A 14,106-nucleotide genomic window follows, 5' to 3' on the forward strand; every position below is an offset into this window, starting at 1 on the left:
ATTCCTCTCTTGATCGCTTAAAGCCGGTCCCTGGTGCAAAAAGGGTTGGGGACCTCTGTCCTACAGGATTGGGTGGCAGAGAAGTTGAACATATGTAAATTTAAAAGTTTAAGAAAGTTTACAAGTTAAGTGAAAGAAACTTCATTATTCATTTATATGTACATGTACATTTCTTCATTAAAAACATGTCTTTCTGCATAATTTAGACTAACTTTGTGAGTTTTTTGAGGGCTGGAACCAATTAAAATTATTTACATTAATTCCTATGGGGAAAAGTCGTTCGAGATAAGAGCTGCTCGACTTAAGAGCCCAGGCCCGGAACGAATTAAACTTGTATCTCGAGGTACCACTGTATTAAGTCATGTCATTTTTCTTAGCACCGTTGTAACTTTGACTGTCATTAAATGAATAGGTATAAGTCAAGGACTAGCTTGTATCTCATGGTTTTAATGAGGATAAAATATGATTGAGAAATACCAATGTCACCTTGAATTTCCATCCGAGATTTAGTTATAAACAAGGTTAGTTAATAACTTTTGGGCTACATTTATTATAATATTTTGTATTGGTACAAATCAGGAGCGTATCAGTAAAAAGGTTCCGGTTACCTTCAGTCAACGTGTTTTGTTTCCATTGGTCTTCAGCTGACTACAGAAAAACGAACTTATTACATGACTGCAGATTCCCCAAATATCTTAGAAGAATGGATCAAAGTATTACAAAATGTCCTTAAAGTACAAGCTGCAAGCCCACTTTTTATTCAACCAGATGTTAAACCAGCAGTGAAAGGCTTGCTTACTAAGGTAAAAGACAACTTTACTTTTTTCTTGATATTTCTATTTTGTGTTTATGTTTCAGGAGTTTTTGTTTAGAATACAAAATTGAAATTTTATTAATTGTATTGTAATTTTATTAATTACATCAAAATTTTTCTAAATTATTATAAAATTGCAGATTAGTAATCCAAAAACTGGGACGGTTTTTAAAATAAAACAAAGCAAAACAAAAGGGTTTTATAGGCCCATGTCTCTAAGGACAGCAAAGCCTTATAGGATTTAATTTTATTTTTATGTCCTTTGCTACCAGTATGTGTGGGATTTTTGATCCCCATATTTTTTTTAAAATAAACAGATACATAAACAATCCCCATAATGCTGAGGATTAACTTTGTTTTTCATTAAAACTTGGGCAAGTTTGGAATATTTAAGGTTTTTCCTGATCATTCTGGAGGTTAAATTAGGTACCATTTGATATATCTTTGCATTTAATCAGGGACCTTTTACAAATGCAGATAATATCAGCTAAGTATTGGGATATCAGTAAGCATGAGTACAAAATGTAATGCTTCTTTTTCTGCCTTTATGAAGAAAACTTCCAGCGCTATTTATTTCTGGAGGAAAGTATCCATTGGTTTGGTATTAAGAATTCATTACTCTTTTTAGTTAGGTATTACTCTTTAATTAGTTTTAAAAGTTAGCTAATAAAATGCCAGTTTTTGGAAAAGTTTTAAGATTAACCTAGCACTTAAAACCCTTTGTGTTCCAAGCAGACTTGCAAAAAATAGGGATAACACATTACCAGGAGGTAGAATTTTTTAAAAAAATACATCAAAAAGCATTGAAATAATAATCTCCTTTTTTATAAGACTCCCCAAGTAAAACATGAAACCTAAATTCCCACGATCTTTCTTCCTCTTCTATTGCAACTATGTTCAGAAGCTGGAACATGGAAAAAGTATAATTGTTGAAAAGAGCTGATGTAATGCCTCTATTAACAGGATTATCTATTTTCAAGTGACCATAATTAAATTTAGATTGCTTAGGTTCAACAGTTCTATAAACTATTAATTGATTGATTTAATACTATCATGTTGGTGTTCATTCTTAGGGACCATATGGATAGATTCTCTTCAGAATTGTCTTAAATTTAGGCTTCTTAGAAGTACAGTTCTAATCAAATCCATCTACATTGGCAAAGGCTATTCACTCTCTCTCTCTCCTCTTCTCTTTTTCCTTCCACTTTTTCAACAGGAAAAGTTCTAAAGGTAATTGGGTCATCAAATGATATGTCTAAAATGATGGTCGTTAAGTCTGGCCATTAATACTATGTATGAGAATTCCAGTTTGATTTATTTTCTGATCCATTTATTTGTTTTCCTTGATACCCATTATACCCTTAAAAATTTATCTAGTACATGAAATTCAAATACATTGATACTCTTTCTGTCCTGCGTTTTCCAAATCCAGCATTTGTTTCCACAGATTGTCATAGGAAAAAAAATTGCCTGAAGATTAATCTAAAATAGAACTGAAAACTACAGGTTTAAATCATTTCTAGGCAGAAAAAAAATCCAAAATGAGGCTAAGGAGCTTATTTCTTATGTGTTCAAGTGCAGCTACATTATTACATAATGTATATAAGCACTATGAATCGGTTTATAAGTCTAAATGCTGTGTATATTCCATATCAGTTTTATATGAACTGTATGTGAAAGTCCAGCTATAAAAGTAACTCAGTTATATAGCTGTGTGTCTATTTTTTCATTGTTTCGTCAATATTTTCAGAAATACAGTACTTTGCTGAAGAATTTTAGCTTTGTTGTTATTACATTGTAGTTCAGTACCACAATGCTTTTAAATACAGGATAAAAAAAAGAATCTTTCATTGCCCTTCTGCATAAAATATTTCATTTCATTTGCAGGTGAAACATGGATATTCCAAAACAGTGTGGTGTATACTAGTTGGGAAAACTTTATATTATTTCCGCAGTCATGAAGACAAGGTATTTTTTTATTTATTAAGAAATTATAAATTAGAGCTATGATTTTATATCAGGTTATTTCTTAATCTGCTTTTTTCAGAAAATTCCTTTAATTCTATATACAGTGATACCTTGTCTTAAGAACTTAATTGGTTCTGGGATGAGGTTTGTAAGGTGAAAAGTTCGTAAGATGAAACAATGTTTCCCATAGGAATCAATGGAAAAGTGATTAATGCGTGCAAGCCCAAAACTCACCCCTTTTGCCAGCCAAAGTGCCCATTTTTGCGCTGCTGGGATTCCCCTGAGGCTCCCCCCCATGGGAAACCCCACCTCTGGACTTCCGTGTTTTTGCGATGCTGCAGGGGAATCCCAGCAGTGCAAAAACAGGCGCTTCACTGGCAATGGAAGTCCGGAGGTGGGGTTTCCCATGGAGGGGAGCCTCAGGGGAATCCCAACAGCGCAAAAATGGGCACTTCGCTGGCAACGGAAGTCCAGAGGTGGGGTTTCCCAGTGAGGGGAGCCTTCGGCTGGCAATGGAAGTCCGAAGGCGGGGCATCCAACGGCGGCGGCGGCTTGGGTTCATAAGGTGAAAATAGTTCAGAAGAAGAGGTTAAAAAATCTTAAACTCCGGGTTCATATCTTGAAAAGTTCATAAGACGAGGTATCACTGTACTGTGTACTTTGTGTTTAAAACAAAATCCCATGCATACATGCATAGTCTATATGTGTAAAAACATAATGTTTATACAGACATTTATTCTGATTCTCTTGTTTTTCAATTTACTATAAGTTCCCCTTCCCAAAAAGTAACATTTGCAGACACAAAGCATCCATAAAACTTCATATAGTCAACCTGCAAGATTACATCCTGCTATGAGAGCTGTTCAATTGTATTCCCATTTATATGCCATAAATGTATATCTGATCTCCTGGCAGAGACCATGATTTTGGATTTATAATCGTTTTTCTAGATGATCTTCCTTAAAATATTGAGCAATGATCCTCAGTGTTTTTCTGCGTGCCATAGGAGAACTAAAGAGAATTATCTTGTTTACATATAACAAAATAGAGATGTATTGGTTTACTAGCTTCTGGAGGCAGAAGTTCAGAGTATCTTTCTCAGTTATTTTGTGGTGACCAGCCAGCCATAATTTCTTTTGATTTATAGTTAGGTAAGCAGATAGGGATCTGAGCCATATAGACTCCAATAGAAGAAGAAGAGGTTAATTTTTCCCTCTGTTTCTTGGTTTCACTCCTCCATGATGAATGAAAAGAAAAGAAAAATAGATAAATGGAGCCATGGATGCATATTTGCAACCATTTTTGCCAGCTGAATTTTGAAAAAAGAAATTCATAATCTCTTAACCCTTTCCCCTCACATTCCATTAATTATGCACAGTTGTAACTAAAATAAGCAGAATAAATACAAACCATGTTTTCAACAAAGTCTGTCCAGTTCCAGTCATGGAAGAGAAGTATGCTCAATTTGATCATAGCAAGATTAATGAACTAGATTTCAATACAGCTCTGTCCTAATATTAATTTCTTACTTCTAGTTTCCCTTGGGCCAGATAAAGTTATTAGAAGCTAAAGTTGAAGAAGTTGATCGATCCTGTGATTCAGATGAAGATTATGAAGCCAGTGGTCGCAGCTTATTATCAACACATTTTACCATTGTCATCCATCCTAAGGAACAAGCACCCACATATCTTCTAATAGGATCCAAGTATGAGAAGGTAGCAAATGTTTCATTGTCCCAAGATTTTGCAGTTAAATATTTAATTTTTTTAATTTTTTTAAAAGTTACTAAACTTTTTCAGGCCACCGCCCCCCTTAGTGCTACAAACACATCCTCCCCCCCCAGCCCCCCCCATGGCTTGATAGTCAGATAACCGGGTGGGCGTGGCCAACTTGTAAAATGTGGTGAAACTCACTTAACAACGTTCTTGCTTACCAGCCAAAATGTTAGGTTCAGTTGTAGTCATAAGTCTTTCTTTCTGCCTTCCTTCCTACCATCTTTTTTTCTTTCTTTCTATCTTTCTTTCTTTCCTTTCTTTTTTTCTTTTTTTCTTTCTTTCTGTCTTGTAACTATGTTGTGTTCTTTGGCGTTGTGTCCAGGGCAGCCCATTCTGAAAAAAAATGTCTCGCAAGTTCGAGAAGTTTGATTGAACTTGCAAGATGTTTCCTTTTATAATGGGCTTCGCTGGATACAATGCTAAGGAACATGATGGAGCTACAAGTGTTAGGTAAGACACCTGTCTTGCGGCCAGCCCAGTCCCGCCCCGCCCCCACTCCGCTCCACCCCACCCAACCTGTCACCTCTAAACTGCATCCCACCACGACATGGGCGTCTTAGCAACCAATCTTTTAAAAGGCTGTGTATTGCAAGCTGTTTTTCCCTAAAGAGACCAGACACACAGCTGTTAAACTCCAGTAAGATACCCATCTCATGGCCTGTTCAGCCCCCATCAGGAAAAGAGTGGCGGGAAAAGCAGCGAGCAAGTGATTGGGTGGACATGGGTGGCGACGAGGAAGCAGGACCAGCGAACCACCTGCTACCTCCTTGGCCTCTCTTAGCAACCCCACCTTGCCTCTTAGCGGTACTGAGCAGTACACCACTTTGGGAAACATTGGTCTAACTTACCATGTTGAATGGAATATCTATTGAGATAATTCCATTGTTAAAAAGATTCCAGTAAGTTTATTTGAGCGTATTCCTATGGTATATAAATTGTATATTGAAAGACTACTCATGATGTAATTTAATGAAGAAAATGTACTTTATTTTGCATTTTGTGATGGAAATTTATAGTGGATGATCTCAATTACTTCCTGGTGGAAGTAAACATAATTAATCATTTGATTAAATTGAATTGTAGAACAATAGTCTATCTTTTCAATTAAAGTTATGCGTAAATGGTTTGATCAGTTTTTCATATATGTTTTAAAAAGAGCTTTAAGTGAAACAAATTATATTTGTTTTCATAGGATACTTGGCTTTATTATCTCACCATTGCTGCTGGAAGCACAAATATAAATGTTGGGACAGAGTTTGAAAAGCTTGTCAGCAAACTGTTAAATATTGAAGGAGAACCCAGTAAGCCAATATATTTTCTGCTAACAATCCTTATTTATCAGGATGTACAATTGTTGCTGCTTTAAGAGTGAACATATTTTTTTTAAGCAGCAAATCGTTGTTTTCAGGCTGATTAAATGAAGAACAGAGAAGTACTTGCATGAGTTTCCAAAACTCTTTTTAAAATCAATTGCAAAGTGTGTGCGTCCCCATTAGTTATATATTTAAAATCACAAATACAAGAATACTGTTCAAAACCTCTGCAATGTATTTATTTATTTATTATTTAGTTTGTCAAGCATGTATGAGAGAACAATTATAAGTATGAACATAGCATAGAAACGTATAAATATAAGGTAAAGTATAAAGGTAAAGGTATATACGGTAAAGAAATGAGTTCTAATAATGGGAACAGTAGGACAGGAATGGTAGGCATGCTGATGCGCTTATGGACGCCCCCTTACAGACCTCTTATGAATGGGGTGAGGTCCACGGTGGACAGTTTTACGTTAAAGTATATAGCTTATAAATATAGCTTATAAGTAACAAATTTGTCTGGAATTTTTGTCAAAATGCATAATTGGTTTTTCAGATTTTTATAATTAATTGACACTGTTCCTTATATGTTGTAAGCCGCCCCGAGTCCTCGGAGAGGGCGACATATAAATCCGATTAATAAATAAATTAAATAAATAATCATTAGCTATTTCTTTAGGAAACATCAGTGGCTGTCAGCTAATGATCAAATTGTGATGCAAATTCCACATTGTTATCTATATGCATGTGACATTATGGCACATGCATGAAAGAAACAGAACTTGCATTGTGGCATCCTGTTACTTATTTCATCATTTATTCTCTTTACCTGCCCCCTTGCATGTCACAGCCATTTTCTTAACTGTTCTTTCATTAGAATGCATGTGGGATATATCTAAATATGTGTTTATAACAATATATAATTTTTTTCAGTTATTGTAAATATTATAAATATGTTATATAACATAAAATGCTACATCTAGAAATTGATACATCTCTTGATCTCTAATTGTTCAGATGTATGCAGATTTGAAAAGAATGCATTATTCTCATCTATAAATCATTTATTAGAGTAACAGTGGAATTAGTGGACTAATGTTTCTAAATAAATATTAAAATATATACCAGTATATGGAATGCTTTTAGTACTTTTTCTTTTAGTTTTCACATAGCCATATTAGAGTTATTTAAACTGCCTTTCAAGTTAGCTGTCATAGTGTGACTTAGTAGACAATCTGCAGGCTAATTAACTAATCAAATCTTTAAACTTTTGACATTGTCAGTAACATCCTGATATTTACTAGACAGGAGTGCAGCAGGAGCATATTAACATTTTCAGTAAGAGTAATATATTACTCACTGAAACTTTAAATTGTATATTGAAGTTTTATCTACTTTATAATCCATATACTGTAAGCATATTTTGTGGACAGTACTCAGTTGCAAGAAATATAAACTATTAAACAATGTTGTGATGAAATAATATGACAAAAACATGGAAATTATATGCACTTCAGAATAGTCTATATTGATATTACACTGGACTTTAAGTATTTTCATAAAAATACATATATATGCTGAAGTTTATACACATATTGTATAAAACATAAGCATGTTATATAATATCCCAAGTAATTTGTTATTTTCTTAATTCAGTTCTTCATAATCTATAGCCAGTTACTGTTGGTGATCTATAGCCTGTTAACTCTTGGTGTATGTGTTTATAGTTTTTTAAAATGGTCATTATTCCATGAAATTGCAAATCATGTAGATTATGCCAACATTCTCCCACACAAAATCTTGCCTAATCTCTTGCAGGATTCCAAGGTGAATCCATAAAGTCTTGTGATATTTCTTGATTTAAATATACATTTATATATTAATTTGGAGAACTATTGGGGGAAATCAGCTTCTCTAAATCGTGTAAAGCATTGATATAGAGGAAGAAAATCCAATTTCCTCTATAAGGTAATTGTGTCAATAGGATACTATTGACACTATTTAATTTAAGAGTTTGCAAAGTTTTGAACCAGAATACTTTATTAGGTCAATCTACCATTATACTTTTAAGTAATACATGGGTATGTGTGGTAATTTGTTCTGTGTCTCTTTTTAATTTCCAGCTTCTCAAATCTGGAGGCATCCCACTCTTTGTCATAGCAAAGATGGAATTACTTCTCCTCTTACAACCCTTCCATCAGAGGCGCTACAAACAGAAGCCATAAAATTATTCAAAGTAAGCATGATGCAACTTTTCCTTTTCAGCAATAACTTTTTCAGAATTTTTGCCTTAAAGTATCCAGTTTTATGAACCGGTAGCGGTGGTGGGATATATGTATGTATGTATGTATGTATGTATGTATGTATTTTTTCCCCTTTTCTGTCGAATCACCTAAATATGAGAGGGAGCATACTGCTTCCTTTTTGCCTCTCGGCCCCTCCAGAGGCCATTCAAGGCAGTTGATTTTTATAGCCAACAAACTATATTCTATATGTGTAACATATTTTTGCTGATAATGAAAAAGAAGGGAGACTAGTATAGATATATTTCAAACTATTTTGTTCTCATCAGCTATCCATATCCTTACCAGGATTTGAACCTGGGCAGTCTGCCTGTAAAGAAAGGAAGCAGTATGCTTCCTCCCATATTTGGGCATACCAGGATGATTTGACAGAAAAAAACATACAGCTCTTCCCTGGTAAAAGCTTAGACAGGAGAAAAATCTGCGGCATAGAGGAGGTTAAAGCTACTGCTTCATAGGCAGACTGCCGAGGTTCAAATCCCAGTAAGGCTATGGCTAGCTGATGAGAGCACAATAGCTTGAAATAGATTTATACTAGTCTCCCTTCATTTTCATTATAAGCAAAAATATGTTGTTTTACACACACACACACACATCTGTCTTGCAAATCTTAGATGTGTAATACATCAAAAGATAAATGTGTAAAGAAAGCTTAAATTATAAAAATCCAAATCTTTTTCAAAAACAGTCCAGAATGCATTTACTAACAATTGCATAAGGGAAGTTCTGTTCTAAGCAGAACAGAAGCTTCAGTTCCACCATAAACTCAACTCTGGATTTTAAATGCTGAAAGAAGATCATTCCTATATTTCTAAAGATAATTTTGACAACTTTCCAAAGTGAGAGTGTTCCGTGTCCACAAAAGAAGTTCTCTTTTGGCAATTATTTATCATACTCAAGACAGTGAAAGGACAGTTATTAAAGGCCAAGCTTTAGTTTTGAATAAGTGTTACTCTTAATTTGAATAAGCACTTACAGACTGCACTGAAACTAATGCAACTGCTGAATGTGGTTTATTTTATTTATTTTATTTTTATCCCACCTTTAGTACTTTATAAATAACTCAAGATGGCAAACACTCATAATACTCTTTCCTCTTCTTTATTGCCCCACAACAACAGTCCTGTGTAAGGAGGGTGACAGGCTAAGTGACTGTGACTGGCCCAACAGCTTTCATGCTTAAGATGGAGTTAGAACTCAGTCTCCTTATTTTTAGGCCGGCACATTAACCATTATACTAAACAGTCTCCCTTATTGGGAATATAATCCATATTTAATAAGAGTGTACTTCAGTTATTATATTTGTGACAAACAGATTAGAAAATAATAATGTGAAAAGCCTCAGTCACTGTCAATCAGGATAATTCTCCTGATTCTCAATGAACAAATATGATAACATTGCATAATGATGTACGATCCAGGGAAGTGAGGAGCTTAAATAGCAACTGATTTTAGTTGAGCCTGTAGAAATAGATTTGTTTTCTCAACATTTCTCACTATGAGTCTGGTGGGAATAAAAAGAAAGGGTAGCATTACATGTTAGCCACCATGACAGTAAAAGACTAGGAATTAGGGGTTTTTTCCCCAATGTTCATTTCTATCCAATAGGTACTTGTTATCTACCACTGATATGGATTTGTTAGTCAAAATGTTGAAGTAATTGATTTCTGAATATGTTGAAATCAGAGTTGATGTAGCAGTTTAAAATACACAATTGAATATCCTCTGTGTTATGCTTTTTTTCTAGACATGTCAGTTGTTTATCAATGCTGCTGTGGATTCTCCTGCTATTGACTACCATGTGTCTTTGGCCCAAAGTGCATTGCAAGTCTGTCTCACACATCCAGAGCTTCAGAATGAAATCTGTTGTCAGTTGATAAAGCAAACAAGAAGACGGCAGCCACCAAATCAAATAGGACCAGTTCAGGTGCTAAACATATTACAGAAAATATCTATCCCTCCTGTACTAAGGATGGATGGTATAGTTTCTAAATAAAAGAATGTGCAATAAGAACACTAAAAATATACAAATGAATGTGACAAAAATAGTCTGCTTTTCCTTTCTTAATTGTATCACTTCTTCTCTTAAATACTAACTAATCTTGTTTCATCTCCAAAAATGTTTCATTCCAGATAATCCCTTAATGTCATTTTCTTTTCTGGTTGTTATATACTGATTTCTGTATTATCTGTCATTAAGCTGAAGTATAGAAAACCTATGAAATAGCAAAGTGAACTGGGCACAAATATACTGTGAATGCAATATTGCTATTTAAAAATTGTTTTGACTGAGGTTTGGCTATATTAATTCAACATATATTACATTCATTTGAAGAATGTGATTATACTGGGAATTTGTGATGAATTATATATACTATATAATATGTAAAAATAGTTTTGGATTGTCAAACCAACTGTTAAAACAAATACATATCATATTTCTAATACTAGAATTATCTGAGTTTTATGTGTCTATCAATTTTCCCTTTTCCTTTCTATTGTATTTTCCTGTCTATTCTCTGATTTTTTTTCTTCACTCTAATCTTACAAAAGTATCCACAAACTAATGCCTTTAAACTAGATTCTCAGAAATTGGTGTCTATTGTTTTCATAGGCTTTGCTTGAATAAACTGGAGGGAATGATTCTGCTTTTCTTTCTTGACTAGGCTTGGCAGCTTTTAGCACTCTGTGTTGGACTCTTTCTCCCACAACACCCATTCCTTTGGGTCATCAAACTTCATTTGAAGAAGAATGCAGATTCTAGGTATATCTTATGAAGAGCAAAATCACTGAAATCTAAAAATTGCTTTTTATTACTGAAATATTGGAATGGAATGTAGCATAGAAACATAAAACATTTGGCCTCCAAATTGGAAGGCTTGTTCAGGCAGGACCATCTTATTATGACTAAAAATGTAAGTAGTCAGGTAAGTAGTCAGGTACGAAAGTTTAAGAGTCCCCAATGCTGCCCTTCCCAAAACCAAAGGATATTCTAAAAATGCAAATCTTTACATTGGCAGGTAGCATCATCAATTAATGTGGTCCAGAAGTGCCATCTACCCTTGAGCTATTATAGCATTTAAATTACTGTTTTGTATTTCACATATATATTTCACAGTATGTTTAAAGAGATTAGGAAAGGTACAAAATATTTAATAATATATCTCTTGAAAAATTAAATACTAGAATGATATTTAGCTGGCTTTTTCTTGACACCATTCTCTGTTAAAAGAGAGGAAATATTCAATAAGCGGTTAATCCATAGTTCACAAGAAAAATGAAGTTACCCCTTTCATATTTTGGTTAAGGCTATGAACCAATAGATTTCCCAGCTTAGCTATATCCATGTCCTGCCTTCTAGCCTTTATGCTATTCTTCAGTTTAAACCACATATTTCTAAAAAAAAATATTATTCTGACTTTTCAATTTCTAGGAAAACTATCTCAATTCTCATTTTTCCTGCTTCAATCTGGCTTTTAAAAACTATACTTGTATTCCTTGCTTCAGCATGCAAACAACTTAAAAGACATGAGTTAATAGCTTGCAAAAAATAATACCCCAGTTCTTCAACACATTTACAAAGTACTTATAGAGGGTGTCCTTATGCCAGTCCGCATTCTGTATATCAAATCTAAATTCACATATATAATCCACAGATCTGTACAATGACATATTAAACACTTTTAAACATGAACATGACCATTTGAAATGTGTTTTAAAGTACAAAGCCATAAAGACTAGATTTGTGTTTACAGAACTGAATTTGGAAAATATGCAATTTACTGTCAACGATGTGTAGAAAGAACACAACAGAATGGTGACAGAGAAGCCAGACCATCAAGAATGGAAATTCTTTCAACACTTCTAAGAAATCCATACCATCACTCCTTGCCTTTTAGCATTCCAGTACATTTCATGAATGGCATATACCAGGTAGAATTAAGCATAAAATAATGTATAATTATAATGGGAAGATAAAATCACAAATGCCACAGAGGTTTAATTGCCTCCTTGCTGATAAACAGATAGTTTTCAATCTGAATGCATGTTTATGTGTGCACATTTTTATTCAGTAAATTTGACCAGATAAAATGAATATACACTGGTCAAAAAAATAACAAAACACCCTAGATCTGAATGAATGAAATATTCTCATTTAATACTTTGTTCTGTACAAAGTTGAATGTGTTGACAACAAAATGAAATTGATTGTCAACCAATGTTGTTTCCTAAGTGGACTGTTTGATTTCACAGAAGTTTGATTTACTTGGAGTTATTTTCTGTTGTTAAAGTGTTCCCTTTATTATTATTATTTTTGAGCAGTATACATTTTAATAAAAAATACAATTTGTAGCAATTTATAATAAATTATTCATGCTGGTTTTGGTGTTATGCGTAATTGTTTTATGGTATTGAATATTTCTGAATGTTACCATGGAGGCTAATCAGAAGACAGATAATTAGCTCAAGTAATTGTGTGTGGTGCTTGTAGTAGACTTAATTTCTTTCTTCTGAATCTTCCAATCAGAGGATTGGTGATTTAATCTAGCCAATATAAATCCATTGCAACCAAGCAAGTACAATAAGAAGCAAATATATGGTATATCTACAGGAGGAAGAAAATGCACTCAGTCTCAGTAATACAGCTTTCAGTTACTGTAGACTCAAAATCTTATTATTCATTGGTTCATTGTCTATGGCTTTACAATGTATATGTAATTGTAATTGTAGGACTCATGTGGTGCTGTTTTGGAAAAGATGCCTCTTTGATTCTACCCATTTTACATTTTATATAATTTCCCTTATTTGTATTTTGTATTTTCAGTCTGATTTGGATACATAGATTTCTGCTTCTTAGGAGAGAGAACATCCTTGAAACAGTCATCTATATGTTACTTTCATACTTTCAGCATGATAGTTGTTACTTTAAAATCCAAAAATTTAAATTTGATGCAAAATTATTTGATATAAAATTTATGTGGTCTCCACAGGTTGTTGGATTTGATGCGTCTACCACTGTTGAAGAATTTTTGAGTACACTTAATCAGGATACAGGAATGAGAAAACCTGCACAGTCAGGATTTGCCCTATTTACTGATGATCCTTCTGGCAAGGATATTGAACATTGTCTTCAAGGAAACATCAAAGTAAGCAACTATTTTATTTATATCTATATCTACCTGTATGTATGTATGTATGTATGTATGCATGTATGTATGTATGTAGATGTACGTGGATATTTTCATAGATTTTCATGGCTACAGGTATGAAAGTACATACATACATACATACATACATACATACATACATACATACAAACAAACATACATATATACATACAGATTAGATAATTAAAATTAGAAATATACTTTAATGTGTTAATTTTTTTCTAGATGCAAACAAAATAAATGGTATAATAAATGATGAAGATATAATAAATGGTGAAGATTTTTTGTATTCTGTTAAATTTTGTTCATAAATTAATTTTCATAACATTCATTAAAATATAATTTGAAAAGAATAATTATAAAAATGTTCAGTGCATTCAGTCTAATATAAGTGTTATACTCTATCACAGCTGATCTGCATGATATTTAGGACTAGTAAAACAATTCCCCCTCATTCTTACTTTGTTTCAAAATAAGTTTAAGCAAGCATCCTTTCAGCACAATAAAAGAATTTTTAACCAAAATGTGCTCATGGAATAAACATGTTTTTCATGGCTTTCCTTCTAGATTTGTGACATTATTTCTAGATGGGAACAAGCCTCTAAAGAGCAGCATCCAGGAAAATGTGAAGGCACAAGAACAGTTAGGCTTACTTACAAAAATAGGTATAAAAATAAATTTATATCTATCTTCTATCGCTATAAAACTTTGTGTTTTTAGAGTAGATTTATATCTTGTTTTCTGCATGAAGCTACTTTTTAA

The 14,106-nt window shown here is 33.4% G+C and overlaps 1 protein-coding gene across 2 annotated transcripts in view; it reads left to right on the forward strand.

Annotated features, from left to right (window-relative positions):
• The window catches only part of PLEKHH2 (pleckstrin homology, MyTH4 and FERM domain containing H2), a 72,834-nt gene that overhangs the window by 46,747 nt on the left and 11,981 nt on the right, over positions 1-14,106 (forward strand). For both annotated transcript variants that reach the window (XR_011557514.1, XM_070734534.1), the window contains exons 15-24: positions 645-803; positions 2,702-2,782; positions 4,318-4,497; positions 5,750-5,858; positions 7,997-8,109; positions 9,924-10,103; positions 10,843-10,940; positions 11,932-12,109; positions 13,168-13,323; positions 13,912-14,009. Coding sequence is in view for 1 of the 2 variants with exons in the window: in XM_070734534.1 (XP_070590635.1) it covers positions 645-803; positions 2,702-2,782; positions 4,318-4,497; positions 5,750-5,858; positions 7,997-8,109; positions 9,924-10,103; positions 10,843-10,940; positions 11,932-12,109; positions 13,168-13,323; positions 13,912-14,009 (1,352 nt within the window). In the remaining variant the exon portion in view is untranslated. The remainder of the gene's footprint in view (positions 1-644; positions 804-2,701; positions 2,783-4,317; positions 4,498-5,749; positions 5,859-7,996; positions 8,110-9,923; positions 10,104-10,842; positions 10,941-11,931; positions 12,110-13,167; positions 13,324-13,911; positions 14,010-14,106) is intronic.

This window comes from Erythrolamprus reginae, chromosome 1, assembly GCF_031021105.1.
Source record: "Erythrolamprus reginae isolate rEryReg1 chromosome 1, rEryReg1.hap1, whole genome shotgun sequence".
In the NCBI taxonomy this organism is placed as follows: domain Eukaryota; kingdom Metazoa; phylum Chordata; class Lepidosauria; order Squamata; family Dipsadidae; genus Erythrolamprus; species Erythrolamprus reginae.